At 47.0% G+C, this 2,859-nt stretch overlaps 2 protein-coding genes across 2 annotated transcripts; both read left to right on the top strand.

Annotated features, from left to right (window-relative positions):
* Positions 1-12: 12 nt before the first annotated feature.
* PPTG_05107 (hypothetical protein) lies at positions 13-903 on the top strand (the record flags this gene model as incomplete). Its single annotated transcript, XM_008898596.1, has 3 exons — positions 13-274; positions 391-488; positions 574-903. The coding sequence occupies 3 exons, from the start codon at positions 13-15 to the stop codon at positions 901-903; spliced, it is 690 nt and encodes a 229-aa protein (XP_008896844.1).
* Positions 904-2,136: 1,233 nt separating this feature from the next.
* PPTG_21635 (hypothetical protein) lies at positions 2,137-2,271 on the top strand (the record flags this gene model as incomplete). Its single annotated transcript, XM_008899266.1, has 1 exon — positions 2,137-2,271. One exon carries the CDS (start codon positions 2,137-2,139, stop codon positions 2,269-2,271), a length of 135 nt encoding a protein of 44 aa, XP_008897514.1.
* Between the last annotated feature and the right edge of the window lie 588 nt (positions 2,272-2,859).

Genomic DNA, 2,859 nt, shown 5'->3' with positions numbered 1-2,859 from the left:
GCTGTGCACTTCATGGTCGCCGACAATTGCAGCGTCAACCAGTACATTGGTAGTCGTGAGGGTGGTCTACCTATGGTAGGCTGCGCTTCACACAGGCTCAATCTGGCTGTGACGGACTACCTAACCAGCTACGAGGCCCTACTGTCGAAAATCCACGCTCTGATGACTAAGCTCCGAATTATCAAGGGCGAGCCATTCTTCGTCGAGTTACCGACCTGTCGCCCCTCCATCGATATGATACCAGGTGGTCGAGTACCTATGCAATGGTACAACGGTACACGAAGCTAAAACCGGCCCTCAACTCTCTGGGCCACGGTACCCTAGTAGAGTGTGGAATCCAGACACTATTGCTCCAAAAAACCGAGTCGGAATGTGCTCACGAGATTTTAGAAGTTCTTGCCGATTTTGAGGGTGTCACCAAGACTCTACAGCGCTCTACCCTGACACTGTCTGGGGTTCGTCGACTTTTTCGACCTGGTGTGCCAACGGTACTCCCAGCTGAAGCCTCGCCTGTCTCCAACGGCTACCATCGTCAACTACGTGGCACTGGAGACAGGGTTGGTCAAACTTTAGAGGAAGGAGCAGCTCTCTGCTGCAGAGCGCGCTGATTTCCGGCGCACTGGTCGAGACGTGACGGAGGAGACGTCTCCAACGCAGGCTGCACAGCTGTCGCTCGTTCAACAGGCCTTCAAGAAACGCAAAGTCTCGAAGCGCTCCTTGTATGCCGACGTGGCGTTCATACCGCCCACTTCGAACGAGTGTGAAAGGTTCTTTTCGTCGGTGAAGCTCGTGTACTCCGACCTCCGGAAGCGTTTGGATGTTTCTACGCTTGAGGTGCTGATGTTTCTCATGTACAACAGCGATTTGTGGGATGTGTACACAATTGAGTCGGCTAGATTGTAAGAAGCGCATACGCGCTCAAATAATGCAAAAAGTTATTGCATTATTCATTCTTTGCTGTCTTCTGAGCTCATTAATATTACTACGGAATATTGCCTTTCACTGCTTAGAGGTTGGTCAGTGTACATGGTTTCGTTGTGCTGTACCTGAATTGAAGGCCCATCTTGTGCTGGGTCATCCCCATATATCATATATTACGTCACGCACTTGGCCCATGACGACATCGCTTCAAAGAGCTCCAACACCTTCTACAGGTCACTACAACAATCGAGAAATAGTCACCATATTAACTCAACTACTTGCTTTATAGTAGATGAACTGATAACTTCCCGGAGGGTTTAACGCGAAAACCGTAGGTGAACATGAAGTCAGCATACTGTCTCTTGTTCGTGTTGTCTCTCTCATTCATTTTCAGTCGACTGTGAGGACGCCGGTGCACAATTTTCGTGTATTATTGCTTAAGTTCATTGTACGGTCTGTTCCTAAGTAAACTGTTATAGTCCTGTAAGAAGTGACGGAAATTGTCATGCTTCGGGCTCCAAAAGTCGTCACGCTTCGGGTAGTTCTGCTGAAGAGGTCTACGTAGGCCCAGGACCCAACACATCCCGGTGTTCCAGTCTAGCAACTTTCAGAATAGCCCTAGGCGATAAAGCGTTCCTTGGATTTAACCCACGAAAACTACGTGAAATAAATAAACAGATGAATTACTTGCAGTTGCATGTTGCACGAAAATGACCACCGACAGGGTTAACAATTATATGGGTGACTCAAAAGCAGTGCGGTACAAATGATGAGAGGTACGTATTATTTGCATGTTATCAAAGATCGCAAATTTTTGTACACTAATGTACAAGATTTTCGGACAATCTCACCATTTGGTTTACAAAGAGAAGCGTTTTTCAGTCAAGCTTACAAGTATACTTAAGTGTAGTGAAGTAAGAGCATCAATGTGAAGAGGGTACCACTATAGGATCATACATGAAGTTTTCAAGAAAAATCGGATCCCCGATAGACTCTGAAATAGCTTTCAGAGAATATCACTTTTATTAATTGAATTGCAATTTGATTTAGCCTATTTTATCGGTGCATGGTAAACCAATTGAAGCTTTGAATCAGGTGTACAGTGTTTGTACTGATGGCCCAACAAGGTAGTTCTCCGAACTCGAAGAGATCACCCACTTCCACTACCCCTGTGCAATATCCACTTATTCCAGCATCATCTAACGTTCTGGCACCATGGGCACGCCGTCGCCTGAACAGCAGCGACCGGTGCAATCTTCAGCAGATTTCCGGTTGTATGGGGGTCCGAAGGCACTGGAGTATAGCAGCATCGGGTCGAAGCTGCTGCAAATGGCAACGTCGAGTGTCTGAGTCGCCTACAATGCAGCAAGAATCGAAGTCCAAGTCACATGTCTCATCGCGCCAAAGTGCAGCACAGCAGTAACAAACACAAACTCCTACATCTTGCGTTCTCCGTCGCGAAAATATAGACAACCATCTCTGCAGCGGGGCTGCCGTAGCTGAGCGTCAGAGGAAGACGGTTAACTCAATAAGTTATGGGTTAACTCAACACCTTGTTAAAGGTTAATAGGCCTTAATATCCAAAGGCACCTACTAACAACGACCTTAATAAAAGGTCGTTACTCTTTGTGTTCTTAATCCAATACTGTTTATATATCTTTTATTGCGGCAAGCCGCCTATGGGGTAAATGTATGTGGTTAACTATCTAGCATAGTAAAACCTAATCAAATGCATATCGTGTGGCCCTCGGCCTATGTACTGAGGCCACCGTTAACTCTACGAGTCGTGTACTGAGAGTCTGTTAGCTCTTCGGGTACTCCGTACCCATGTGTGCACCACACCCGTGTGACCCCGTTACACTCTCCCCCACTAAGATGAGAACTTACCCGTTCTCGAAAGTACCTCAGCGAGGCCACGTCTTGCCAAGACGTCGGAGG

The sequence above is a fragment of the Phytophthora parasitica genome, assembly GCF_000247585.1.
Source record: "Phytophthora parasitica INRA-310 unplaced genomic scaffold supercont2.7, whole genome shotgun sequence".
In the NCBI taxonomy this organism is placed as follows: Eukaryota; Oomycota; class Peronosporomycetes; order Peronosporales; family Peronosporaceae; genus Phytophthora; species Phytophthora nicotianae.
The sequence above is the reverse complement of the archived record's forward strand: the minus strand, read 5'-3'. Positions and strand labels throughout refer to the sequence as shown.